The sequence below is a fragment of the Bactrocera tryoni genome, chromosome 5, assembly GCF_016617805.1.
Source record: "Bactrocera tryoni isolate S06 chromosome 5, CSIRO_BtryS06_freeze2, whole genome shotgun sequence".
Lineage (NCBI taxonomy): Eukaryota > Metazoa > Arthropoda > Insecta > Diptera > Tephritidae > Bactrocera > Bactrocera tryoni.
The window spans coordinates 52,771,590-52,799,565 of NC_052503.1; the positions used below are offsets into that span (position 1 = coordinate 52,771,590).

Sequence of the window (27,976 nt, forward strand, 5' to 3'; positions counted from 1 at the left end):
GCGTACAAGGCAGTGGTCGTTCCCACTTTTGGCACACATGTTGGGCTTTAAATTAGCCACACAAACGCACACACATCCATGTATAGGCGCACCAATACCCCACACTGCGTAGAGGCTTCGCAGCAGCCTGAGTTAGCGCCTGAAACTATGCCACTATGAAAGCAAGGTTATGGCGGCTCAAAAGAAAACTGTCAACAAACTGTTGAGTCAGCTCAGCCGACACACATTAATACTCGAGCTTATTATACCTTCTTAGGCAGAATGTGCACAATGTCAGCGGAAGTGGGCGCCTTAATGTAGGCTACCATTTGGCTTTTTTGTTTATGTGCAACGGGGAGCAAGCAATCCTGCCTACCAGGCACTTGGTAATAATGGAACTAAGCCCATAGACAATAAATATATGCATCTGAAAAGTAAATAAAAACACAACAACAACGATCACAACAAAATAAAGGTTAGCACATAGGAGCTGCTCTTCGCCTTAAGCTGCCTATCAACAGCATTGTCTGCGGCCTTTGCGCGCCAATAAGTATGCTATGCCGAAATAAAACCGGCGTCTTGCCAAGTCCTGTTAGACTTGCAATTTTATTGTACCAGTTGTATTTGTTATTGCTTGTTTTGTTGCAACGCTGTGCTGGCACAAGCCGGCATTGCACGCTCGCGTACAATTCTCGTTGATTTCGTAGCTCTGGTACCGGCCATGTCAGGCCCCTTGCACACATTTCATTTAACTGTTGCCAAATTATTTTGTGATTGCATATTTTCGGGCGATTGCGCCATAACAAGTTGTATTGCTGCATTTTCAAGGTGAGGCAGGCGGGCAAGCGCACGGCACTGCCGTACATTGTGGCACAATGACGTCATCGTTCCGGCGACCATGGCAGTTAAGCGACGAGCGAGAGCGCACACAACACGAGCAATTTCAATAAATTCAAGTGACATTCATGTGGCAATCACATAAAGTGTGCATACTTTTTGGCGCTGCCGGGTATATGTGGTTTGACATAAAATACATTGTTTTCCTATTTTCCAAACAGGAAATTTACAAAACTCAAACAGTGCAAATAGCGCTTTGATTTATACTCGCCTCATGAGTGACCTGTGTGCCTCTTCGGCTGTTTAACCTTTGATTTCCGCGCCATTGGCGCCAATATGTAGGCCTCTAAACTTAAGTGTCCGTCATTTGTTAGGAAAAATTTGAAAATAGAAAATAAAAGCAAGCACAAAATATGTGTGATAGCTTCGACGCGGCAAAAATTGTGGACGCAGCTCGTCTTTTTTATGGGGAAAATTTAAAACACAATCGTAAATACATTTGCATACATTTTGGCGCATAACATTTATGACGATGTTAGGATAACCGGGTTGACGGAGGATAATAAGAGTGGAAAGAAGGTCTATTAAAATATCTAAGTACATTCTCAGTTCCGTTAATTTTATCCTTCTTCTTCTTTATTGGCGTAGACAACGCGTACGCGCTTATAGCCGAGTTCACAACAGCGCGCCAATCGTTCTTTTTCTTTCCTTTTAGTTGTTTCCATCCTTAAGTCGACACACTATCCCATCCTTCCGAATACTTCACTAAACTCAATCCGAAGATGGATTGCAGAGCGCAAAATCCTAAAATGTGATGAATATCCGGACCTCTCCTATGGTCAAGGCTTACTTTTTCAGAGACTATAGTGTTTCGAACATTAAATAAATCAGAACCCAGTTTTAATTTTTTTGGAAACTTAGGCATTGGAATTAACAGAAAACTTTTCTTTTACTACCACGCCATTCACAAATTGTAGTTGTTTGAGCCTGTTTTCATGTATGTCTACAAGCTTCCATGAAATTATGTGTCAAGCCTTAATATTTGGTTCGCACTTGGTAATTATCTTCGAAAACGTTCTAAAATGCATCCAGTCGCTTCTGTGATATGGCTACAGAAACTCCGAATACCCATCTCCTTGATTGCTTGGTGCTCTATAGAAAAACTGTTGGAGTTAGGGAGCAGGGAACACATTGTCTTTGGGACCCGAAGCCAACGGTTACATTTATGAGATAGATGACTAGATGCCTGTGAATACAGAAGGGTACAATAGAAAACCTGTCGCATACTATCTTCCGAAGTATCCATGAAATAATTGTAAACATAGCATTCTTTATATCAAGGTCATGTTGTTAGATTCTTGAAAATTATTATGAAAGCAAAAAATAAATGTTTTAAACACTGAAGTTCTCTGAATCAAAGGCGGCTTGCAAGTTGTTTCTATCGCAGTGTTCGTTATGGCACACTACAGTGAGGAATTGTCTTGGCCAATTGATGGCTTTTAGGACTCAAGCTACTTCAACGTTCTAGTACCTAGAATAATTAGGCTATCCTGCTTGGAACGATCCCGGTTTTGGACAAGGACAACATTCGAGCGGTCTTGACCGGAAAGGTAGTTACCGACTTATCGTAGGTATCTCATGGATAGCTTTAAAACCAGTCCCACGCTGTTCGTTTCTATGTCTAAAAAGCGCACTAGTCTCTCTGTGGTTCGAATTGTAGCACTGCTCAAAACTTCCTCTATGAAATATAATATAACAAAAACAACAATGTCAATGGCACTTTTGACTGTTTAATTTCTGGCAGCCACGCATATACATACATACATATGTAAACAAAAAACATTAAATTTTGTAAAATAAGTAAATTCTTTCTCCAACCATTTCTCTTCACAACACTTTTGCTGTTGTTATTTCAAATTAAATCAATAATTTATTTCTTTTCGATTAAAAATTTTTAAGTTGAATAAGAATTGCAAAATAATAAATTTTAATTATTTTTCTTCGAATTTATTTTTTTTCTTGCAGTTCGTCGTTCGTCTGCACTGAGAAATACATTTTGGACACAACAAATTATTTAGCAATTGCAACGTGATTGGTTGGTGGACAATAATTAAATGAGGCAACATGGGAAATGGCATGAACAAGGTGAGTCTGAGCTGTGATTAAAACTTTTAATTGCTTCAATTGTGCGAGTGATTAGACTGACTGGGTGTTTTCTTGCACATTTTTTTGTTGTACTGTTTAAAAATCTGAAACTTAACTGTTAGTCACTGCGGACGGACTTTGCAAGTTTGTTGAGTTGTCCAATATACGTTTTTTTGTGGCTTCAGCGCCATCTGTCAAACGCATTCAAAAATTATAAGAACGTACGTTCTTAGAAACTCAACATAGAACGTCGTTATTAATTATTGCTCAACACAGGGGAAATGTAAATAAAACTCAGCTGTTTCTCTACAAGCCAATTGCAGTTGTCACGGCAACTAGCAACAACAAATAATAAATAGCGAGTTCAGAATGCTTAGCAAACAACTTAGAAGGTCTTCAAAAATAAAGTTCTTTATTTAAAATGTTAATTTCGATTACTTGACGCAGCCTTAAGCCAACATGGATTGGCATATGAATTTGGCAAGCAATTACAACACGCTTTTCTGCAGCCTTTAACTGCTATCAATTACTAACATAACAACTCACTTTTATATTTTCAGGTGTTGCCCGGACTCTACGTTGGCAATTATCGCGACTCGAAGGATCAGCAGCAGCTGGACAAGCATCAAATTACACACATTATAGCCATACACGATAGCCCAAGGCGCTTGCTGCCGGTAAGCGACCAAAAAAGTACACATGTAATAGCACACTAATTACTCAATCCCAATTTTCCTTCTTCAGGACAAACACTATCTGTGCGTGATGGCTGCCGATACACCGGATCAGAATCTCTCGCAGTATTTTTCAGTTTGCAATGATTTCATTCATGCTGCGCGTCTCCGTGAAGGTAATGTGCTGATTCATTGCCTGGCCGGTATGTCACGCTCCGTTACTGTGGCGGTGGCGTACATTATGACCGCCACCAATTTGAGCTGGAAGGAAGCTTTGAAGGTAGTGCGCGCTGGACGCGCCGTTGCCAATCCGAATATCGGTTTCCAGACCCAGCTGCAGGAATTCGAAATGTATCGTTTGATGGAGGAGCGCAGACGTTTGCGTGAACGCTTTCCCTCAACAGCGCTGGAGCATTTGGATCGTTCAAAGTGCTCAGCAGCGTTGGATAACTATCAGGAACTCTTGCAGAATCGTGACATTTGTGAAGGAAATTGTACACGCGGTGAAAAGTGTCCGACAGGTGCGATGATGGTATTACCATTGGGTGGGGAAATTAGTGATTTGAATGGGGGACAAGCAGCTGCAAGTAGCAGCGACGCAAATAGAAATAAAAATTTAGCCTACATGATCTCATTTGCGGCAGAGAAGTGGGAAATCCTATCTGTAGATAATAGTGGTTTGAAAAAAGGTGACGTTGAGGATGATGATGAAGATGAGGTCAAGCCACCAGAAAACTTACCGGTCGAAGATGCGCCTGCGAAGGAGCGTGGAGAAATTCTAAGCAATGATAGCGATGATGATGACGATTCGAATGAAATATGCTTTGAAGATAACCAAACGGGCCAACAGTTAATGGAAAATGTTTTGTATTTTCATCCAATAGAAGAGAATCAAGTGGCGATTATTTCACCGACAAACGTAGAAAAAACGTTACCCGGATCAACTAATTTAGACGCAATGGAAAACGCTAAAAATAAAAGTACTATTGATATATGAAAAGAAATTGAAAAAAATGTGAAAAATCTAAATTTTTTAAATTTAATAAATTATACTCCAACCTGTCCTGTAGAACGCGGTTGCATGAAGTCAACAAAATTATTTTTTATGTATTTTAAACTATCTCTCCTCTCGTAAGATGTTACCTATACTCTTACCTTTTCTAATGCAGGTGTCTGCAACATGGATCCATCGAAGGGTCTATTCCGTCGTCGTCCCTCTTCCGCATCGACGCGTTCACGTCTTCGCGGTCAGCCATCCACTTCGAGTGCTTCAGCATCGCCTTCGATATCCGCTGCTGGCATCGCTAATGTAATCGCCACAAATGTGGCTCAATCGTGTCCAACTTCACCAAGTCATTCGCCGGCCACACGTCGTTCGCTGGGCACCCAGAAAATACCCGAAGATGAGGAGGCGCAAAACCCACCCACACAAACGACAACTACCACAACAACAGCGCAAATAAACAACGCAACCACGACGACCACCAACAACAGTAACACGACCACCACGTCTAACACGAACACTACTACCAACACTACCACCGCAGCGTTGTCGCCGCTGATAGCGACAGCGAGTAGTTCAAAAGAGGCGGCCGAATATGCGGCCGCCATCAACGATGCGAAACGTGAAAGAGAAGCTCTGCACAAGTCACCGCCCGCTGCACGCATGCGCAATCCACGTGTGAATAGCGCTGGCAGTCGCTTGATAAGCGGTTCTGCAAAGGCGCGCGCCGCCGCATCTGCTACAGTGACAGCCCAGCAACAGCAGGATGAAATGGTGAAGTGCACCACAACTAGAAATGGTGGCGTTGCCGTGAGTGGCAGCAATGGGCAAGCACAACTACAACGCAGCGCCAGCACGGTGAGCGGTCTAACGGTGCGTCCGTACAGCAGTCCGGCAGGTCTGCATGCGTACACAGGCAAAGTGCCCGGCTCGGTGCCATCGTCCGTCCATGGCTCGCGCGTAGACCTGCGCGATCCGGATAAGGGTTCGGCAATTTATTTGGGCTGCTCGGCACCACGCAATTCGACACTGTCGCTGTCTTCACGCACCTCTTCGGGCAGTTCGGCGCCACCATCGCCGGTGCGCACGCCGCCAGTGAGCCCGCGGCACGGCATAAGAAGGTATAACTCAGATACAGCATATGTGAACACCTCTTAATAGTATTCCACTCATTTTAGGGCTGCTACTGTGGTGAAAAAGCAACAGCAAAGGTGAAACAACTGCAAAGCCTGATAATGGCCCGTCGCAACGATCATTGCTGGAGCAATCAAAACGCACTACTTTTCGTCGGCAAAAGTGAAGCGATTAAAAGCGAGTGCTCACGAGCGGCTTTTGCTAATTTTTGGCGTACTAATTGCGGGCTAGAAACCGCAAAGCAAGCTAACTGTCTTTGTATAGGTTCCTTAAATTTGGTAGACTGTTTAGGATCATTGTTTTTAAATTGTCAAAAGTTCAAAACGTTGGAACACTGTTAATTGACAATTGCTAGGGTAACCAGGAGCATTTTCCCGCGCTTAGCTTACACTTGGCATAGAATCTTCAAAAACTCAAAGCAATTACTTACGTAGTACTAAGGACATAAGAACTTAGCAAATATAGTTTTTTTTACAATACTAAACTACTAATTAATTTACTGTTGCTTAGATGTACATACATATATGCAGACATACAGACATACCGTATATATAGCATAAGATAGAAGCTTGCGAAAATGTGAAATTGTGAAAACGAAAAATTAAGAAAAATGCAATTATTAACAATTTTCAGAACCGATTCAACACGAAATTGAAATATTTTATGTGATAAAATAAATTCAAGTTTAGAAAAAAATGAAAAGAGTGCAAATAAAAATAAAATTCAATTAAAAAACAAAACAAAGGTATATAAATAAACAAAAATGAGAAATTAAATATAAGCAATTTAATAAGAAACAATAATTAATATTGAAAAATAAACTAAATAAAAAATAAATTTATCGTAATACTAATTTTAAAAAAATTTAATCAATTGTTTTGATTTCAAAAGTAAAAAATAATTATTATTTTATTTATAGCAGGATCAACCTGAGAAAATGAAAAAGTTAAAACATAATAGCAAAAAATGAACATTGCAACAACATCAAAAATATTAAATAAAAGATAAAAATAATTAAAAATATAAATTTTTAACAATAAAAAATAAATAATTCAAAAGTGTTCTAAAACGCGATTTTATATAAAGAAAATGTAATGGAAGCATAATTTAATATAAACTCAAGAATTATAAAACTGTCAAATTAAATAATAAAAATTTAATTATAAAAAAAACAAATTCAAAAATATAAATGTGTTATATAATATACAACATAAAAAATTATAATCCAAAAAATAAATTATAATTTAAACTAAAATGACTTTAATTCAAACGGGATAAAAAAAAATTAAATATAATTAAATATATATGTATATATATATATAAAATATAAAATAATATCAAACAAAATTGATAAATAAAAGCAAATAAATTAAAATAAATGTATTTATAAATAAAACTAATGTAAATTCTAAATTTCAAATCTATTTTTATATAAAATTCAAAACAAGTATTATTTTTAATTAATTATAATTAGATAAATATTTTACTTACTTTTTATTTATTTTTTATATTTATTTTAAAATTACATAAAATTTATTTCAAGATAAAAAGAAAAACAATCACACTCAACAAATGAAAACAATACACTTAAAATTTATGCTTTGAGTATAATATTTTTTATAAAATTTAATTATGCTTTAACTAAATTATGCATTTCTTTTTATATTTTTTCTTATTTTCTTATTATTTATTTTTTAGTTTTTATTTGGTTTTGATTTCCAAATTTAAGTAAATTCAAATCGTATATTCTATATAACTTTACAGTGTTTAAATTTAGTGAAATAACTGAAATGCAAATTTAATATAAAAAAAAAATTAAACAAAATTACTTAAAATAAGACAAACAAAAAATTAAATTTATCGAAATTTTATAAATAATTTCGTAGTCGTTTGTTGGATTATTTGAGAGCAACAAAACAAAAAATTTTAACAATAAAAGTTATAATTTTAAATAAGTTGTATAAAATGTGTTGAAATCAAAAACTAAATAAAAAATATACAATAAGTAAAATAAATATAACAAAATAAATATTAATAAACAAAATTAACAATAAATAGGAAATAAAAAACTGATTGAAATGTTTACATAACCGAAGAGAGTAAATTAGACGAAATACACTGTAAAAATATATATTTTAGTGCAGAATCTAACAATAGTTGTTCATTACCACCTTTCTTAGTGACCTGTGACTCACCGTCTGTACCTACGAAGGTAATACATTTAACCGCTATAGTTAAAATATACCGTTACTTCAAAGAAATACAAAATAATATATTTTTATTTTACAAAATACATTTTTTATTTTCCATAAATGCTGTTTGAAACCAAAAAAAAATATTTAAAAAAAAATTAATAAAAAATTAAATCAAAAATGTATAATTCATAATTTTTTATGTATAAGAATTGAAAAGGGCTAAATAATATTAAACGAAAAGGCAACAATACAAATACTTTCGTGTGTATTCAAGGATGGCTACCTTAAATCTTTAAAGTATGACTGCCTAATACCCGAAATCGCTACCGTCACTACTTAACGTGAAAATATTTTCCAACAGTCCATTAATTACTCGAAAAACATGTGAAATTCCACACACTTCGCAGAATTGAATATATTTGAAAGTGAAAATGCAAAATGAAAATCAAGAAAATACAGAAATATACACTATCTACATTAAAAGCGCATAAGTCTAATTAAGTGTTTCTTAAGTTTTTAAAATGAAAAAAAAAATATTAATAATAAAATTATAGTGCTCGAAACGAAGTGCATTACAGATACGAAATAAATATTTTACAGTTATTGTATATGCATGTATTATATAATGAGTTGCAAGATCAACATTTTTTGTATGAGCTGCAAAGAAATCCATATAAATACATATATACAGATACATATATACAGGTTCAATCAATCATATACTGTCATTTTCCATTTGTATGTATGTTAACGAAAACCGTTAAATGTTGTTAGCTTAGTTGTTAATTGAAAATTGTTAAAAAGTTTTTATACCCATATATATAACTGTAGTACAAAGTTGCTAAAAAATATTTGTACACACAGATTTATAAATATACACACTGTTAAATACTTGTATGTATGTATTGAAATCGCCTGTGTATTTGTTAAAGTTATTTCAAAGCAATGTAGCATATTAATTAAGCAAAAATTGGCAATGAAAAAAATATTTGAGCAAAAAAGGCAAAATTATGCCTTACCAGCTGACCGAACAGTGGGACTTCATATAAAAATTATAGTGAACAGATCCGAAGTAACTGGGTCATAGGAGACGCAATGGTTGTATGGATCCCTTTTTGTCACGGTTAAGGATTATTAATACAACAGCGTTCTCAAAAACTTTTGGAAAGTGAATTTTGTCTCCAAAAAATCAACAAAAACATTTAATATCTGATCAAAATCGATCGATTTTTAGTTTTATATTTAGCCACAATTATAGGTTATGATATCTACATCTGACTAAACACCATTAATGGAAATAATATCCTTAAAACAAATTTAACACGATCTTTCGATGCCTTGAGAACAGAATATCTATTCGAATAATTACTTCTAAGGTTCCGGTCTCTTTCCCTTATATAATATGCATTCAGCTGAGGTTAATGGAGTAATTGACGTTTGGACGTTTCATAAAAGCCTTATAGGCACTTCAAAGAACCCCTCATATCAATTATAAACAATACCCTAAGTAGTTATTACTGTGACAATTTGCTAACTGACTAAATAAGAGGTCAGTCTGAAATATCTTTTACACTCGCTGTTGCTGTCAAATTAAATATAAACTGCACTGCAGTATAAGATTTTGGAATAATTCAGGTGGAACTTTCCAGTGCTCTGAAGATAATCTTGAATATTGTAGGATTTATGATAAACGAGTTTCAAATTTGAGCCTTTATAATGTTCCAAAAATTAACGTTCCCCAATCTATTATCCTTTTCATATAAGGCGATCCAATTTTTAAAGAATAAAAACAGAAACTTCAAATTTAAATCATTCGAAAAGACAATATTTGGCATTTATTTTTTTGAAGATTATCTCTTTCAAATGTTGGCCGCGGCTACGTCTCAGATGGTCCATCCGTTGAGTACAATTTTCGATGAGGATTTCGAGCATTTCGACTAGTAGTAATTGGGGATTGAGACGTGTGAGGTTTTCTCCAAGGTCTGAATCGAAGCAGGATTGCCCGCATAGACTTTAGTCGAGTGATATCACATCGTTGGACTTTTTCCTGTGGCCGGCCCAAAATGTGAAATTGTCTACTCACCGAATTGTTCTTTCAATAAATCCATTGATTGATGCGATGCGTGGAAAGTGGCGCCGTTTTCTTGAAAATAAATGTCGCCGAGATCACGAGGTGCAGTTTCTGGCATCAAATAGTCAGTTATCATGGCGCGGTTACGTTCTCACCGGCATCATTTTTGAAGAAATATGGAACGATGATTTTACCGGCCCACAAGCCACACCAAACTATTGTTTTTTTCTGGATGAAATCGCAGCTCTTTAATCTCTTCACGTTGCTCTTAGTCCCAAATGCGACAATTTACATGACCATTATGTAATGGATCACACCGCTAAACAAATTTGGCTCGAAAACGCCGGATCTTCTTGGAACCATAGAGCGAAGCGATGTAATGAAGTTGTAGAAAAAAGGTCTTATCGCTAGTAGTTCGCTTTAAAATTGCTAAGCGAACATTATTTCTTCTATTGGCTTTTGGTGTGGTAAAATACACTGATGTATTCATCGTCAATAAAAAAATCGATGAAGATTGCGCCGATTGTAATCATCTTTATTTAGGTTTCATATTATTTAGTATTGAGCCACAGGCCATGAAGTCCTTTTATACGAAGCAAGATGTCTTGGTACTTCAAAATAAGTTGTTGCACGTCATCAGCTGTTTTTGACAGCGTGATCTATCAGACAGCACAATTCATCATGGAGTAAATATGTTGAAAGCAATTTTATATTTTTCGATCTTGATGGCATCAATATAAACGTAGATCAATTTCATGTTGTTTTAAAAAATTTGTTAGATGAAATAACTTCCATTTAGTACTTATGTTAGCTGGTATCATTCTGTAATAATTTTAAAATATTAAAGCTAAGACAAAAGGTATAATTTGAAAAACAAAAAAAAGTGTACATATAAGGCGCATTTATGCTTTCGATACATATTCGAAATTAATTTTCGAAATTAGAAATTAATTTCTATGCAACTGTTTGACAACTGAGTTTTTCTATTTTAACGCACGCCACTAAGAAACCTTCGAACTGCTTCGTTTAAACCATTTTTTCGAAAGTTGAGCAACAACAGCTTGCTGATTCCATTTCCACGCACACCACTATATACAGAAGTAAATTTCAGTACTGCAACGTTGTTCAACTTTTTTATGCTTAATTGAAATTACAACAAAAAAATCAATACATAAAATTGAATTGAGAAAATTCGTAAGATCACCGCAATTGCATTAAAATGTTAGTATGTATGTATGTAAAACCAAATAATGAACAAAATTTAAGCTTTTTATAAAAAAATGTTGTCCCCAAAAATGGGAAAGTTACAAAAATTATATGTGTATGTGCAATCTGTATATAGCACATAGCGGATATTTATTTGCATACACATACATATAGATTAAAAGATAAGTAAATTTGTAGCTTTTAGCGGAGCGGCAGAGAGCGCAATTATTTATAAATATTTGCAGCGTAGTTTTTTATATTGAGAGCAACAATGAAGCGAAAAAAAGACAAAATTAGCACATTTTTACTAAAGTTGCAAGTATGTATGCAAAGCCACATACACACATACTTACATACCCTATACAATTAAGCAGCAAGAATTAACTGAGGCAAAGTAAAGTATTTTGCATTTGGTTTCAAGTTAAAAGTAAAAAGGTAACGAAAATCTAAATGAATTTAAAAAAACAAGAATTTGCGGCTATTAATAACTAATTAAATATATGAAATATAACCACATATTTAACTAAAATGTATTTATGAAGAAAGCAGCACTTCTCGAATGTTAATGTGTGCTGGCAACACAATCTCTTCAGTAATTATTAAAAAAGAGAAAAAAGGGAGTATAGTAAGAAGTGATGATTATTTCAAAATATTAAAGCTGAATAATAATTTCGTAATTTAATTTTATTCATTTTAAATTTGAATTATTTAATTACACTTTTGTTATAATAATTTTCCCAAACCTGCTTGTATTTCAGCACAAAAGTTAACTGAATTGAAAAATTCGCAGAATTGGAATTAAATTGATGTGAAATGTGGCACAGATGTCATTGACAGTCATACCAACCTAGAAAAAAATATTTCGAAGAATGGGTTTTCGCCCAAAAATTAAAATATTTAAGTCTTACTATATTTTGCCCACAATAGTATGGTCTGTATTAATGCCAGAATTTTTAAAAGATAATTCAAGCTTCTCATAAATAGAGCGTTTACACTTTTTGAATCACGAATACAAGCTATAAAATCTTTTTGAAGTTGAAAATTTGTTGAAGCTATATTTCTCTGTAAGCTGAAGCTTGAAACTTGAACAATTTCATTCACAGATTCCTAAGACTAGAACTTATCGGGCAAAGTAGTTATCGGCAAAATTTTGATTTGTGATCCACAATGTTCCATAACCATATAAACATTCCAAAAATAATAAGGTTCAAGTATTGATTGAATTGAAAATTTTCAAAGGCACTGTATTGAAAGTTAAAGTCATTAACTTAGATTAATCCAATTACAACAATCACAATCGAAATTAATGAACTGGTATAATAGAGAAGATAATTCACTTGCCCGTTTCAGAAGTTTCGAAGTTCCAGTGCTCATATTTCTTATTCAATTTCGAAGGAATTGTAATCACACAATGACACAAAATAATCAACGCTATATTTTCCTGTAGCTCAAAGGGTTTGAAAAATAATTAATTTCCTACTTAACTTTAATTTACTTAGTTACCTTTGATTGCCGTTAGCATTCGTAAACATTTTGCCAGTAAATACTTTAGCAAAAATTTGTTCGCAGCAATCAAATAATTTTTATTTTTCGGTTTCATTTAAACATTAATTAAATTATGGCCTTTGAATACAAAAATGTTGACGTTTATAAACAAAAAAAAATAACTTTTTCTGCTATAAGCCTAACTGTATAATCAAATTAATGCACCTCAAAGCTTTAAAACTATAATTAATACTTAATAACTAAATATTTAATTGACTAACGGTATTTTTAATAAAATTCTTTGCATACAAATCAAGCAATAAAATCGTGAGAGAAAGTACAGTTAAATCATAAATATATATATGAACATATCGCTGATAAAGATATGATGACCTGAGCAACAAAAACTTATTTATAAACAAATTTAAATATAAACTGTTAAAAAACGGCTAAAATAGTTAAAAAGATTTAAAACGCATATATAAAACTGTTAATTAATGAAATAAAAGAAAATTAAAATCATGTTATATAATATTTGTATGTAATGAAAGCTAAGCAATGCAATGTAAAGAAGGCTTACGCTTAATCTGCAAATGAAGTTACAACTGTACATTTCGAAACACCCTATACGATCGAGTTTTCTTAAATGAAATATGACAAAACACCTACGTACACACATATATTTATATACACGTGTGTTTTCGAAAACCCATTAATGGCGGGAGTAACTATTGTTTGCAAATAAACATGGAAAATTTGAAACCGAAATATATATTTCAAGAAAATATTAATATTTTCATTGTTTTACTTTAGGCGCTGCTGATAAAGGTGAGTTTAAATAATTTAGTTTAATTCTTTTTGAATTACATTGTAAAATTGTAAATAAAATGAAAAATATTTAATTATTCATCAATATTGATTTCCTCACCAGATGCAATACTTTTCATAAGCACTTTTCGGGATGGTCTTCAGCTCATTTAGCGACTGAAAACGGGTTTTAGGGAACAAGAAAAAATTACACGCAGCCAAATCTGGTGAATACGGTTTTCGATGGTATTCATTGCGGTTTTGGCTTTAAATTCGGTCGCAATCGCAGTTGGATACGATGATGCATTATCATCGCCAAATAGAACTCCTTATTTATTTCTGTCCCTCCAAACCACGAATATCGAAAAAAAAAACAATGAGCATCACCTTGATTTCTATGCGACTTTAGACCATTTTTTTTCGGTTTCGTCTGTTTTTTTTTTTCTTTTATTCCGATCAGTTTTGACTTGTTTGCATGTCAAACTCATAAACTCATGTCTCATCAGCAGTTATAATCCTATGAATGTGGGGTCGAAATTCGCATGATCAAGCACGTCCAAAGAGACATGAACAAGAATGCATTTCATACCCAAAATATCCACCAAAATCATTGGAACGGACTCGTGGGAGAGCTCGAGCTCTCTTGCTATTTCTCTAACACTTGTCTGACGATTTTCAAACTCCCTATCCTTCTTCTTCTGTACTGGCTTACGTGGTTATAGCCGAGTTAACAACAGCGCGCCAGTCGTTTCTTCTTTTCGCTACGTGGCGCCAATTGGAGATTTCAAGCGAGGTCCTTTTCCCCCTGGTCTTTCCAACGGAGATGGATATTGCGCCGAATACTTTCAGAGCTGGAGTGTTTTCGTCCACTTAGACCATATGACCTAGCCAGCGTAGTTCTTGTCCTTTTATTCGCTGAACTATGTCAATGTTGTCGTATATCTCATACGGCTCATCGTTCTATCGAATGCGATATTCGCCGTGTACAACGTTTACAGGACCATTAATCTTTCGCAGAACCTTTCTCTCGAAAGCTCGTAACGTCGACTCATCAAATGTTGTATATTACAATTTCGGAGTACTTTTTTGTCACAATATACATCAATTTTAATTTAGCAGCGATACCAAGATTTCTATGAAACCACGATGTGGTACATTTTTATAAATATTTAGCGTTTTAAGAAACGACTACACTACAAGCACCCCTTTCGAAAACACTAGAAAAAAACAGTAATCATAAACTAATGCTTTAAATTTTGAGCCCCAATTCTGCAAACTTTTTTAGGAAAATTTATGTAATACCCGGTTTCTAATCGTTTCACAGCTTCTCTGATTCCTTCCGCTTTTAACTGAGAGAATTAGGGGTAGAAATATTGAAATACATATAAAGAGTTTTAAGCGGTTATATTATTTCACGGCTTCAAAAAATCGATTTTTATATTCTACAATATGTTGCTACAGAGGTTAATCTGTGAGGTATATTATACTCAACTCAGAGAGAATCCTTATGTGATAATAAAATGATCATGTGACAAAAATGGGCTGATTTAGAGCAATAATTCCCTCTGTCACCAAACAGGTCAATATGTGAGTTATCGATACAACCGATTATAGTCACTTCCCATCTTTTTGATACCATATTTGTAATTCAATCTTTATTTTGTTTCCAAATTGATTTCAGCCTTGGTGATTTCTTCCCCTTCACTGCCGGTAGATTTCTTTCCACCGAGCATTCGCTTGCGGTCTCCGAACAGGAAAACAGTCGCTGTTCCCGAACTCGACAATACCGTACAGTACATAAATTGATAAACTACTCAATTTAGAGTAAGCGAAGATATTAATAAATCTTTTCATCTGATTCTGACTTCACATATTCTTATTAAAGTGCAGCTTACATAGATACTGTAGGTAATGTTCCAGATATCGAGATATCAGTCGAACGGACGAACATAAATCTATTGGACCACGTCTACTGTTTCGAGATACCATTTATTATTAACCAAACCATATTTGTATGGATGGTATAAGTGAACTATACGTATTTTTCAAAAATATTAAATCGTCCTGCGTTAATAGAAGATTTTACGGATTTGTTAAGTGTGCCACACTTCATGGAAACTTTGAAAGATCGAATTCCCTCTATATAATACCGTAATGGAGTACTAGAAACACCTGATCCGTATTCTATCTCTAGTAGGTTAACCACATCTGCCAGTGAATTAATTCGCAATTTGGGAACTAAGTTGGATTTTTCTATCAATAGTGTTATCTCGAACAGCCTTTGGGAGTTTAATATAATTTTTAAGAAAAAAAAAAACGTTTTTAATTCTTTTACAACACTTTTATTTGCTTAACATTAATTTAATTACATCCAACTTTTACACTTAATGAACGACTAGAACTTGGCAATCACCAACATGCAACATTATTGTAACCTTTTATTTGAAATTTAAAACATCATTAATATTATATTATTTATATATTATACTATAGCCCATACATCTATATCAGTAAACTAAAATGTTTATCAAAAACAATTTAAAACTAATTTAAATTCATTCGACACAGCGGAAGCGTTTAGTTTTCGAAACTGCTTAGCTTTCAGCCTAGTCTTCTAAGTACAATGCATACAAACATACACAAATATTAGTACTAAAATCACTAATTAAAATTAATTTTACATTCTTTCAGCAAATTTTTGCTGCAGTGAATTGCGAGAAAATTAAAATAATTAACTACTTTTTGTTAACTTTTCGTTCGAATACACTAAGTAATTGTCAAAATAGTCTACTAAATTCCTGTATTTGATTTTTCACACGCTGCCGTTAAGATAGCAACACCGACTTACTCCTCTGGCACGCACTGTCAGGTCTCCACATGATTGAGCAGCAGGGGTGTATTGGCTGTGGGGTACGATGAGGGTCGACGCTGACGCTGCCAACTGGTGAGCTCTTCATTGCTGCCGCAGGACAGTGTCGACTCCTCGTAGCGCGAATGCGTCGATGCGCCGGAAGAGCGACGCACGCCGGTGTAGGAGTCCGTGATGACCTCCAAGAGCGCCTCATCGCTGTAAAGAATTAAATATTCCGATATAGTACCATACAGAGTTCAAAAATTAACTACGAACCTATGATAGCGATGATGCTCGAGCAGACTGCCGGTGGCGAAGCGCAGCTTCTTCGGCGACTCGAGGCTGGAGGAACGTGTCATTGAATTGCGCGGCATACCCTTATTCTTCAACGACGAACGTATGCCATAATCCACCACAGCAGAGGTAATCTGCTGCTGGTTGTTCTGCTTAATGGTGCCCTGTATGAATTTGTTGAGAGCACGTGAACCGCGTCGCTGGGAACGCTCGTAGTTGCGCTTGTTGCGCGCATCCTCATCCTCGCCGAGCAGCCAATAGGTGCGTTGATCACCTTTACCTTTCATCGATATGAGACCACGCTCCTGATAGTGGTAGCCACCTAATTTCTCCAATAATTCACGACACTGCTGGCTACAGTGTATTTTTAGCGGCACACCGCTCGATTCCATGCGTGAGGCGGTGTTTACCGTATCGCCGAAGAGGCAATAACGTGGCATTTTCAAACCCACCACACCAGCGCACACCGGCCCCGTGTGTATGCCTATGCGTAGTAGCAGTTTGTTGGTGGGTCGATGCCGGATTTTAAACTCCGAGACCGCGCTGAGCAGGTGGAGGGACATCGAAGCGATTTCGGCGGCGTGCAGATCGCCATTGCGGATCGGTAGACCTGAGACCTGTTGATGGATGTGGAAAAATATTAAGATATTGCTTCCGTATGTCAATAGTAGATCAAAATATTATTGGTAAAGGTTTTAGGCTCAGAATGAAACATATGGAATCACGGTAAATTATTTTCAAGTAAATTTTAAATCTCATTGGATCAACTGCTTTCTCATTCTGCTCTACAAATATGACCAAAGTGAGATCTTGAAATCTTCACAGCTCTTTCCGTTGATTTTTTATATTGACGGAGTTCAACACTATTTCCTTGTGTTATAGAAGATTCTCATAAGTAGAAAAAGGTTTTCTATTATCTGTGGTGCTTTAATAAGTTCCAAAAGAACCCTTTTTTTACTGATGGATTCAATCAAGAAATTTATTGGACTCTAATTTGTCTTTTTTACACAAAGAACTTATACCTAGTCCAAATGAATATGGATGAGATAGGCCCTATAAGCAGATATTATCAACTTTTTCAATGCTGGACTCTTAGTTCTTCTGGGGTTTAGATTTCAACGATTAGACAACGTTCGAGAACCCGATGTCAAAACACAAATTCTAACATAAAATTCTCTAGTTCAGGTACTGTTGTCACTTAAGGACCCTTTAAGTAAGGCGTGTTTGGGTAAAAAGGAGAAGTGTGTCTAATAATCTTAATCTAAAAAATCGAATTGCTATCCTCTACTAACTCACCACCATATATGCATCTCCAATCGTCTCGACCTTGTAGACATCATAGTGTCCGATGATGGAATCAAAGCAGGTATATAAATCATTCAGAAAGTCTACCACCTGCAATGGCGTGCTCTCCGCCGACATCGCCGTAAAGCCCACAATATCACTGAAATATATAGACACTTGCTCATAATTCTCCGGATCTACTTTATTGCCTTTCTTTAACTGTTCCGCTACGGGTCGTGGCAACATTTCTAGCAACAATGCGTCAGTCTTCTTCTTTTCTTCTTGCAGTTGATCAGTGCGCTCATCCACAAGCGCCTCCAAGTTATTGGCATACTTCTCCATCATAGCCATCATATTGTCGAAAATATTTGGTTTCATACCTTTACGTAGTGGACGCAATTTGGCACGTATCGTTTTAAAGTCGGGCCGTTCTTCTGGTCTTTCAGACCAACATTCTCGCAAAATTTCACGTACGCAATCGAAGGAGGTTTCCAGCGGTTGCAACGAGGGACGATAGGGATATAGATGATCTTGCGGCTGGAGAACTTTCTGCAGACATTGCATAGGCGTAAGACCGGTCTCGCCGAATGGACCGTGTCGTACATGAATCTCATAGAGCACAATGCCGAAGGAATACGAGTCGCCTTTTTGTGTGCCTTGCACGAGCGATGCCGCACCGAGACGCAATAGTTCGGGCGCGCGATAAAGCAACTCTTTGAAATAGAAGAAAAAATATTTAAAGCAAGACCTATAAAACAATGCTTTAATGACGACACATACTTGTACATTTAACCGTCATGTTCGGCACCTCCGTTGAATTGTCCTCCATGCCCTTCTTGAAGGCGAACAGCCCGAAATCGGTCAGTTTAACCACCCAGCGTGAGTCGACCAGGCAGTTGGAGGTGCATAACGAACCGTGAAAGCGAATGGGCGATTCGTGTAAGTAGATGACACCCTGTCGTGTTACAAAAAGGGGAAAAGCGTATGAGAAGTATTAAGGAAATTGTTTAAATTTTTTTTCTATAAATGTTTGACAAGTGCTACGAAAGCTTTTTACCCAGCGGGTGTGCAGAGCGTTTAAGGAAGCTTATTGCGGTATTGAACTTACGCGTATGATGTCGGCGACCATTGAAGCGATAAACATATTGTCCAGCTTGACGTCCTCATTCTCCAATATATCCTTTGAGCGCATAGCGTGTACGTAGTGCGACGAATGGTGGGAGAAAGAGAAAATAAATGGCACAGATTAGTGAGTTAAAGTTGAGTAAAAATAGCATACATTTAAGATGTCAACAAAAATATTGTTTCTAATATTGGCAAAGTAAGAACTGAGGATGTACTTTAAATGTTCAATTCAAAGTATTCAAAGTGAGAAGAGTCTGTACTGAGTGAAATGTGAAATTTAGCTATGGGAACAATATACATATTAATACTGGAATGGAGTTCATGAACCATTTCGTTCCTTAATCAATCTCGAAACTATTTGACTCGACACAAATCTATTTCGCCCAAAGGGTGCTATCTCGACCTTATTATATAGAAGTACGGAGCTCAAAATAAGAATTTTTTAACGGGGACTCAAAGTATTGAACACTAGACTTCCCAGCAGTTTTCAACTACTTTTTTTAATAATTAGTCTTGAGATGTAACTCGTTCTAGAGCGTATTTTCTATGTTCTCAGTGAAAATTTAGGAAACAAGAACATATCTGAGCTTAGAAATAAGAACGATGTCAGTTACTTCAAACGTGTGCCTCAAACGACTCCATCTTGTTAAAAATATCATTAACAAATACCTATTTCATCAATTCAGAAAATTTTTCATAAAATCCGTTATGAATACCATCAAGTATACATATTTACCCATATAGCATACATACATACATACGAAAACTATTTGGAATCTCTCTGCGGAAAATGAATTGAAATCGCAGATTTGCATTCAAGATATTTATCATCCTTTTCACTTTTTACTTCATCTCCTCTTAATCCTCTCTTGAGACTTTACTCTTTCATGGTAGCGAGTTTCCACGCCAGAGCAATTTGTATCAACTGCCGCGCGCTTAAAGGGTGTTGAGCTGAGCTGATTTAGGACTTACCTTCAAGCTGCCCCTCGTGCAGTACTCCGTGATGATGCAAATGTTTGGTGGATCCGTGCAGGCACCAATAAAGGCGCATATATTGTCGTGACGTGTATCGCGAAGCTGTGTGCGGGCGCATACACGCACAATGGTTAGCGAATAACGGAAGTATGTATATTGTTGTTGCAGTTCACAAAAAGCGCGCATTGGCGAGGAGTGTATTTGACAACGCAGCGCACAAATCCCACAGTAATATTGAGTTGTCGCGGTGGCATGTTGCAGCAAACGGATGAAGTTGGAATAATGCACAAAAGCAGAAAAGAGAAAAGAAAGAGATTTGAAGTATTATGTGCATTACTTGAATGTCAACTGCAATCAAAAAAGCGCAAAGTCAATGTAAGGGAAGGAAATTTGTGTCTAGTTCGAAAAAAGAAAGAGAAGATATACTATAAATAAATGGAAAAAAATTAAATTGAAACAAAAATTTAAAAATAGTTGTTTGATAAACAATTTACTAAAGTAGTTTTATACCTATCAAAAAATATTAATTATATTAATTAAAATAATGTTAATAAAAAACAAGAAAAAATTGTAACATTGAAGCTAACGGGTATTTCAATAAGAGCGCTACAAATGCGCCATCGATGCCATTATGTATGGAACTCGATTTCTTTTGCATGACCTCTACGGGTACGCTTGCAGAAAACCAGACGCTAAACCCAATTTTTGACGGTTTTCAAGCATAAATCGGCCGATACTGCTTCAATCTCACAATTGATACTCTCACGAAGTTCATTAATCGTCGCTGGCTTGTTGGCATAGACCATAGACTTGACGTAGCCCCACAGAAAATAATCTAACGGCGTCAAATCGCACGACCGAGGCGGCCAATTGACTTTCGTGAGGTAACACGTTCACCAAACTTGGTTTTCAATAAGTTGATTGTGAAATTTGCTATGTGACTTGCAGCGCCGTCCTGTTCAAACCACATATTGTCCAAGTCCATATCATCAAATTCAGCCCAAAAATATTCGGTTATCATTGAGCGAAAGCGATTCTCATTCACAGTAAAATGCCGGTCTTGATCATCTCAGAAAAAGTACGGCCTAATGACGCCGCCGGCCCATAAACTGCACCAAACCGTAATTTTTTCGGGATGCATTGGATACTCATGGAGTACGTACGAATGTACTTTCACAGGAATACATAATTTCATTGATATCACAAACAGTTTTTGTTTTATTAAAAAAAATACTTTTGTATCGCTCTTATTGAAAAATCCGCTCTTAAAGTTGAGGCCACTGACTCCGCATTTCGGTAGCAAATTTTAATAATTTCGACTCGTTGTTGGATCGTATATCTTCCAATGATGAAATGGCAAACCTTATTGAAGAGAAATGTCGAAAGAGTGGGAAAAATATGGCGTACTTTGCTGTCCCTATTGGTCTACTTTTGTAGCTTTGCTATTGAAAACCCCGTTATAATATCCTTCACAACTAAAAAGTTGTTCATACAAGGGCTTGATTTTTATGATTCAGTTTGCTTAGGAGCTATATGCCGAGATTACCTACTTTTTTCTAAAGAAAAAACACAAACACTTCAAATTTAATGCGAAATCATTCGAAAGAACATTATTTGGGGTTTATTTTTTGAATATTATTTTTCTGATAGGTTGGCCGCGGCTACGTCTCAGATGGTTCATCCGTTGAGTCCAATTTCCGATGACTCGTTCGAGCATTATATTGGTAACTGTCAAATGACACGTGTGATATTTTGCTCTAAGGCCTGAATCGAAGCGGAATTGTCCGCATACACTTTAGACTTTACATATCTCCACAGGAAAAAGTCTAACGGTATCATATCACACAGCACAAAAGGTGAAATTATCTGCTCACTGAAGTGTTCTCTCAACAAATCCATTGATTGATGCGATGTGTGGAAAGTGGCACCGTCTTGTGAGAACCAAATGTCACCGAGATCACGAGCTTCAATTTCAGGTATCAAATAGTCGGTTATCATCATCGTCATCATTTTTGAACAGATATAGACCGATGATTACACCGACCCACAAACCACACCAAACTGTTGTATTTTCTGGATGATATGGCAGCTCTTGAATCTCTTCAGGTTGCTCTTCGTCCCAAATGTAGTAATTTTGCTTGTTTATATACCTATTAAGCCAGAAATGGGCCTCATTGCTGAATTACAAGTACATTTGGATCGAGAACGTCGGATCTTCTTGGAACTTACCAAGAGTCAATAGAGCGAACCGATGTTCATTGAGAAGCTTCATCGGCTTCAATTCTTAAACAAGCTCTATTTTGTACGCTTTCAATTTACGATCTCGACGTAAAATGCGCCAAGCCATCCCATACGTCAGTTCGAGTTGCTGCGAGCGGCGCCAAATCGACTCTACACGGTCTTCGTGTACACTCTTAGCTGCGGCTGCTATCTTTTCTTCATCTCGTGCTGGATGGGATCTATTCTGTTGAATATTATCCAATAATGAATTCTGGGTCTCAAGATGGATGATGGTGTTGCGAATAGTCTGCTCAAAAGGCTGATCATGTTGATCATAAGTTGAGCGAAGCGCGCGAAATACATTCTTTACAGAACGTTAAATTTCATAATAAAGTCGAACAATTGCAAACGTTGTCTTTCCATTATGAAATGCCAAACAATACTGAACAAAGATAACATGACAACTTGACACGACTCACGCGTGATATGTCAAGGAAGGCTATTGAAAAAAGTACCTTTACTTGGATCACCCGTTAGCTGTCATACAAATTGAGCTTCATCTTATCAAAGTTAATTTACTTTCGTAAAATATATATTTTTTAGTTTCTAGTATATTTTTCAATATGAGAATATATTTGTTTAAACACATTCAAGTTATTTCTTTTGATTATCTAAATATTTACATTAAAACTTTTATTTATCAAATAACCCACTTACCAATTTAAGTTCCTTCTTCATTTCCCGAGTTATATCCACGGATTTCTTTCGAACTTTCTTAATTGCATATAGTTGATTTTTATATAGGCCGATAGGCGTAAATATTGTCGTGTAACGAAAATCAGCATCCGGATTTGAGCTCAGGCTTACTTGGCTGGTGCGTATAAGCGGATGAGTAGACTAAAAAATTAAAAAAAATATATTTTTGATTAAGTATTCAAAACTTAAATACATTTTATAGACTAAAAAAACAATAATTATAATTCATAAATATGTATCTAATGTATGAATTATTTTTATATTCCAAAAATTTGGTAATTTTAACCAACACCCTTTGAATTCCCCACTATTTCGTTACAAAAACCCACTTAACACTGACATAGGAACATATAATTTATTCAAGCAGATAACAATTGGTAGAGAAAGTTTAAATTTTTAAAGACAGGTGCACGTAACCCTCATCTAAATGCTTCATTATATACATAAACATTTTTGTACTTACATAAATAACTACCACAGTTCGTATCTACTCCCTTTATAAGCAAAACACTGTCAAGTGCAGTCGGATGTACTCGTATGTCACATGCAACTCGCAAGTGTTGCAGCAGTCACCACAACAAAAACAACAATAAGGACAGCAATCAGTAAGCACATAAACATTTGTCAGCAATGGCAGAGCATCATTATGCTAAATGTTGTCAAGTTGCTTTAGTCCCTATTCAACAGGACATCAACACAGGAAGCCGTTAGGTTGCATAACTGCGTGGGTGGACAGACTGGTTATTGCTCTTATTGTTGCTATCCGAGTGTCTGTTTGCTCCCAAGTTGGCATTTTATTGTGGTATACTCTAAGCAATCATTGCCAGCATTGTTTGTTGTAGTTGTCGTTGTACGTGAAAATACATATTTTTATTATATGTACATATATAAAGCGTCTGTAGATATAGCAATTGGTGTTCTTTGAAATTATTTATATATTACATATGTTTATATTAAAATGTGCATTTGTTTGAGTTTCGATCTCTGATAATCCCCACAAACTCTTAACTATCAAAACTCATTTTTACTAACTAATGAAAATACTTTCTTTCTTCGTGAAAATGAAGAGATCTTTGAATTTATTGTGACCCCCTTAATAATAAGTGCTTTTTTCGACTTCCACCGGCGGTCAACTTTTAAAAAATTAATAATAAAATTATTATTGTTTTTGGCTGTACAGTTGCAAAGTTCGTTTGATCCTAGGAATAATCCGAGGACTGTGGCTTCAGACGGCATCCTCTATTTCTATGGTGGGTTGTTCATATTATTTAAACTAAAGTAGATTATAAAACAGATTCTCAAAATATGTATTAACATTTCTGAAACGGCTGAAAACTTTTAGATCTTTCCTATTATCGGAGATTGACACACTATCTGTAAAAGAGAATCTAACCGAACATGATTTTGTTCATCTTCTGAAGTTAAAAAGAAGGCTTGCTCTTATTTCCTTTCAGAAGGCATAGATCTTTTTTCACATAATATAGACACACAAGCATATTACAGAGAGGCATACAAAGCGTTTATTAAATTTTCAAATAGTTTTGGATCCACTATATGTGACCTGGTCTACGGAAAGTGGGCTTAGGTGTCAAAAAAAAGGAGAACAATTAATGAGATAACGAGAAACTGACGATTACTTTTAACAGCTAGAAAACTAGTTTTCGCACGTTAGCTCCCTTTTCGTAGACCAGGTCACATATATATATATTATATTATATCGGAATTGATCCAAATTATTCTCGGCCAAGTGTTGTTATTTTCGCGATCTCACCCTGAAGTAAGTGCAGATTTGAAGAGATTGCAAGCTAAAATATTTTATTTTTTTGGTTAAATTGTGTACCTGCTCCCATTATTGAGGGGTACTGGAGCTAAACAGTTACAGTCGTAGGCTCATACCCAATTCATACTTTTGCATGCTCGCCACATACCCTGGAAACGTGAGCCACCGTTGTGTAAGATGCGGTAACCAACCCGTATGGATCCTGGAATCACGACTAAAAGAGAGGAAGCTTCAACGGAACCACTCTCACATATTCGGTTTAAGAGTTCGTTGAAGTCTAATTGCAGCGTTTGTTCACCAGAGTTGCGAGCGGGCGTCGGTCTTGAAACAAGCGGTATGATTCAAGCGCATGCCCCTGCAATGTCCCTAAATTGGGAAGATGCCGCTGCCCAGCTGGTTGATGCCTTCGTAAAAGTAAAGGCTGACATAACCGCCGTCCAAGAAATGTGATGGACGGGACAAGAACGGAGACGAGTAAGTTGTTATGACAATTAGTACAGCGGCCTTATGAGGGATAATAAGAGCAGCACAACTAAATTGAGAAGGTACACCGATGATATTGATATCATTGGCCTTAAAAACCACGCTGTTTGTTCTACTCTATCCGGAGTGTATAAGGAAGCGAAGCGTATGGGTTTCGTTGTGAACGAGGACAAGATGAAAAATTTCCTGTCATGAAACAAACAGTCGTCGCCCTCGCGACTTGGCTCCCATGTCACTGTTGACTGTCATAACTTTGAACTCGTAGATAATTTCGTTTACCTTGCAAAAAAAAAGTCTCTCTCGGCGAAAAAAGTTCGGCAAAAATCCAGCTATTAATTTAGAATCTGCTTTAAATAAAATATTCAGGACTGAAACGTACCGGTATTCGAAGGATCCCGGGAATATTATTATTCGATATATAATATATTTAGGATTTAAAAGCGGTAAACTAAGTTCACTGATAACAACTTCGTTCTGTAAGTTATCCATCTCATTATACTCATTCCATTCTTTTAAATTTTTTTCTGTTTCACAAGTTCATATTCACTTAAACATTAAACAGTTGGCACTCACCCTTGTTTGCTTTTGACTAGACTGCTCCTTCTCGCTTTCGTGCATTTGCACTTCGCGAAAATCAATTTTCCACAACAAACTATCCAACTCCTGCTCGTAGCGCCAATTGCGATACAACACCAACGAGATAATCCCGAGCAGCACCAGCGCGCCGCCGGCTATGCTCGCCGATATCTCACCCGTATAACCTGTAAATAATAAACGAAATCAATTTAATGAAGCAAATTGAAATGGGCGCACGCTATGCGACATGTTGGCCGACGCCACCGCTCGGTCACGATTACTCACTGATGCATTTCTCGCCCGCAAAACCACATTTCGGCTCCGCCGCCGGCCGCCCGTTCGCGCTCACCCAATGGATTTTACCGTATAAATTGAGATCCTATTTGTTGATTGTCGAGATGTTTAATAATTAAATGGCAATTAAAGTGCGTTAATTTATTTATGTTTCAATAAACGATAAAAAAATTAATTTAATTTAATTGAAAGTGAAATAAGTTATGAGGCAGCGAGGTAAAAAGCAATTAATGAGTTCGGAACGTAACGGAAAAAGAGCAAGGAAAGCGAGCACTCACCTGTAGAAAACTCTTTTGGTATTTTTCATGGTTTTTTTTCATTTTTTTTATTGTTATTCAAAGCATTTGTTTAATGAGAAATTATATAAAATTCGTTATTAGCAAATACAGAGTGCAGAGATTTCAGTACGATATGAAAAATGTACAGGGTTTTATGCAAAAAGTGCGATAATTGTTAGTATACAAATATATTTGAAACAAAAACGATTAGTTTAGAGTATTTTACTATTTAATTGACGTGCCTATTTAATGCTAAAAGTTTATATGGTTGAGTTAATAAGACATAAGGCTTAAGTCGACTTTATGCAATTTTTAGAAATCCGCTTTTTGGTTACTTTGTTGAGATAAACCCAATTTTGTGTCATAAAGTGAGGTTAACTTCACGATGAATCTTATATATGGAACAAATAGACGACGGTAGGGGACAGGCAGCCTCTGGTCAATATTAAAATACACAGATTCTTATGGATACAATTACTTAGCCACCGGCATGACTTGACGGCAGCAATGGACAGCGTAGTGTTGCCACTAATAAGTGAAATGTAAAATTATTCAAAGCTCTAACAAGTCTAACGTTAATTTACAAGCAGAAGCATACAATAGCTCTGGTATATGATTTGTAGAAACAATTGATAATTTAAAACATTGATGGACCTATTTACTTATTATTTCCGCAAAAAATTTCACTTTGAACAAAATATTAAAAATTCATTCAAGTAAAAAGTTTTAGTACGGCAACAGGGAAGTTGTGTACATTAGCTGTTTGATATGTCACTGCCGTCTTCAAAATGTTCAAGAAGCTGGCTTTTAGTCGCCATTTGCAAACAAGAAAATATCGCTGTCGTGCAGTTGTCTATATGTTTAAAACTTTAATCCGACGAAAATCAAACTTGTGAACAAAATCGACTTAAGCACTTTTGTCTTTTAAGCATAACATAATTGTGAAGGTAATTACAAAACAAAATTCTATACAAAATTTTCAAAAATAACATATAATATAAATAATCATAACTACTAAAAATATAGTTTAAATGAAACATATCTATTTCTGTTACCGCCCTCAGCCTTTCGTATTAGAATGTGATTTTATTTCGCGCTCCTATTTAAAAAATGCCATCTGAGACTCATTAAATGACAATCTAACCAGAATTACGAATCTTATAACGTTAGTTAAAACCTTAAATTATATCCAACATTTCCTATTAAAGCTACGGCTTTTCAAGGGATAACACTGGTACTAAAATATACAGACTGACAGAGTGGTCGAAAGTGGTTCCAAATATTATGCCAGCGCCCCGACAAAAAAAAGTTTTTCATTTACACAAAACATAAATCCATCAGAGCCGAATAAAATTGACCGAAAATACATTCTAGACTCAAACTACAAATTGAAAGACAGATGAGGGTAATGCTCTCGGCAAAGGTTTACCCCTGTTGCGGAACATGGTAGTTGAAATTAAATTGTTTCGAAAATAGACAGAATTACTATAAATATTTTCAAAGCAACCAGTGATAACGGTTGAT

At 35.8% G+C, this 27,976-nt stretch overlaps 2 protein-coding genes across 5 annotated transcripts in view; one reads left to right on the forward strand and one right to left on the reverse strand.

Moving 5' to 3' along the window:
* The window catches only part of LOC120778116 (dual specificity protein phosphatase 15), a 107,349-nt gene extending 100,932 nt beyond the window's left edge, over window positions 1–6,417 (forward strand). For 2 of the 3 annotated variants that reach the window (XM_040109818.1, XM_040109819.1), the window contains exons 3-7: window positions 2,842–2,961; window positions 3,522–3,638; window positions 3,706–4,156; window positions 4,805–5,759; window positions 5,817–6,417. In XM_040109818.1, coding sequence (XP_039965752.1) covers window positions 2,941–2,961; window positions 3,522–3,638; window positions 3,706–4,156; window positions 4,805–5,759; window positions 5,817–5,853 — 1,581 coding nt within the window. In that variant the 5' untranslated portion in view covers window positions 2,842–2,940 and the 3' untranslated portion in view covers window positions 5,854–6,417. Of the gene's footprint in view, window positions 1–2,841; window positions 2,962–3,299; window positions 3,442–3,521; window positions 3,639–3,705; window positions 4,157–4,804; window positions 5,760–5,816 lie in introns of those variants that run through there. The other variant, XM_040109820.1, reaches the window with a different exon arrangement.
* A 9,458-nt stretch (window positions 6,418–15,875) lies between these two features.
* LOC120777214 (speract receptor) overlaps window positions 15,876–27,976 on the reverse strand; it is a 70,787-nt gene continuing 58,686 nt past the window's right edge. Inside the window, exons 9-18 of one of the 2 annotated variants that reach the window (XM_040108390.1) lie at window positions 26,453–26,464; window positions 26,166–26,259; window positions 25,878–26,065; window positions 23,003–23,182; window positions 20,063–20,167; window positions 19,074–19,145; window positions 18,746–18,920; window positions 17,978–18,678; window positions 16,664–17,298; window positions 15,876–16,603 (exon numbers count right to left, since the gene is read on the reverse strand). In XM_040108390.1, the coding sequence (XP_039964324.1) occupies window positions 16,402–16,603; window positions 16,664–17,298; window positions 17,978–18,678; window positions 18,746–18,920; window positions 19,074–19,145; window positions 20,063–20,167; window positions 23,003–23,182; window positions 25,878–26,065; window positions 26,166–26,259; window positions 26,453–26,464 (2,364 nt within the window). In that variant the 3' untranslated portion in view covers window positions 15,876–16,401. The remainder of the gene's footprint in view (window positions 16,604–16,663; window positions 17,299–17,977; window positions 18,679–18,745; window positions 18,921–19,073; window positions 19,146–20,062; window positions 20,168–23,002; window positions 23,183–25,877; window positions 26,066–26,165; window positions 26,260–26,452; window positions 26,465–27,976) is intronic. The other variant, XM_040108391.1, reaches the window with a different exon arrangement.